The sequence below is a fragment of the Merops nubicus genome, unplaced genomic scaffold, assembly GCF_000691845.1.
Source record: "Merops nubicus isolate BGI_N331 unplaced genomic scaffold, ASM69184v1 scaffold17163, whole genome shotgun sequence".
Taxonomy (NCBI): Eukaryota; Metazoa; Chordata; class Aves; order Coraciiformes; family Meropidae; genus Merops; species Merops nubicus.
Genome location: NW_008597052.1, coordinates 7,432 through 8,804, shown reverse-complemented (window position 1 = coordinate 8,804; position 1,373 = coordinate 7,432). Strand labels below are relative to the sequence as shown.

The following is a 1,373-nucleotide window of genomic DNA, read 5'->3' as shown; positions in this document are numbered from 1 at the left end:
CCCCCAAGCCATGGAGCTGTGGGGTAAGGGGACACGGCTTGGGGGGGGAGGATCTGGACTTGAAAATCTCCAAGCTCTCTTCCACCCCACCCTCCCCAGGATTCCAGGGCCCACCTCTGAGGGAGTTCTCTCCTTCAGGGGCACGTCAGCATCAAAGCAGATCTCCAGGAGGGTGGTGCCAAAGCTCCACTTGTCAGCAGCCGTGCTGAGGTTCCCCACGTCCCTCAGGCACTCGGGGGCGATCCAGGGGATCCGATCCACACGTTCTTTGGGAGAAGGGGAAAAAAAAGAGGCAGGAGGCTGAAGGAACAGCTGGAAAAAGCCTAAAAGTAGAAAGGGAGAAGCTCCCCCCCAGGGTGGAACCAGCGGGTGCTCTCCCCACCATCAGCTTGGAGGCCAAACCCAACGTTTGATGGAGGATTTGCCCCTTAAAACGCTCAACACCCCAAAAATGAAGGTCTGGAAGGGAAGAAAACCCCTCCCAGGGTGGAACCAGCGGGTGCTCTCCTCAGCATCAGTTTGGAGGCCAAACCCAACGTTTAGATGCAAGATTTGCCCCTTAAAACGCTCAACAGCCCAAAAATGAAAGTCTGGAAGGGAAGAAAACCCCACAGGCAGAACCCACCCTATTTATCATCAAGCTGGGTTGCAGGAGAGCTGAGAAATCCCCCCAAAATTTCATCCCAGAAGCAAATCCCTGCCCCAATCTAGGCGTGGAATGCCCCAAGTACAAAATGTCATCCCAGAAGCAAATCCCTGCCCCAATCTAGGCGTGGAATGCCCCAAGTACCTTCTCTGGAGAGCACCGTGAAGCTGACGCCGGGGTCGCTGAGCTTCACGAAGGGCACAGCTCCTTCTTCCAGCCCTTTCCTGGCCAGCAGGATGTTTTTGGCACACACGTTGCCATGCACCAGGTTTTTATCCTCCTGTGGGGAAGAAGAAACCGTGGAGAAACTCCCAGGAAAGAGGGAAACATCAAAGAGAAAGGGGGGGAAATAAAAAGCGAGGCTCCCGGCGGTGAAAAGTCACCTCCTGGTTGTCCAAAATTAAACCTGGAGGGGAGGGAAGAAATCCCAGGAGCTGGAGGATGATCCAGCCCACGCCCTCCCCCAGCAGCCAGGGAGTTCCCCGAGCTGCTGGCCCCGAGCCCAGCCAGCTGAGGTGGCAGCAGTGGTGGCTTGGGAAGCTCTTCACACACAGGAGCATTTCCCAGCACCCCAGGAATGAAGTTCAAGAGTCAAAACTCAGCTTTGGAAAATACCCCTGAGCAACCCCCCAACTCCAGGGATGGGTTTGAGATGGAATCAAGGCACTTGAAAGTCATTTTTGGTGCCTCTTTGCTTCAAGGGGGGAGGAAAAAGTGGCAACTCTTT

The 1,373-nt window shown here is 55.1% G+C and overlaps 1 protein-coding gene across 1 annotated transcript in view; it reads right to left on the bottom strand.

Annotated features, from left to right (window-relative positions):
- Positions 1-1,373, bottom strand: part of TYK2 (tyrosine kinase 2) — a gene marked incomplete at both ends in the record, with an annotated part of 9,386 nt that overhangs the window by 672 nt on the left and 7,341 nt on the right. Inside the window, 2 exons of the mRNA XM_008936587.1 lie at positions 115-266; positions 791-926. Coding sequence (XP_008934835.1) covers positions 115-266; positions 791-926 — 288 coding nt within the window. The remainder of the gene's footprint in view (positions 1-114; positions 267-790; positions 927-1,373) is intronic.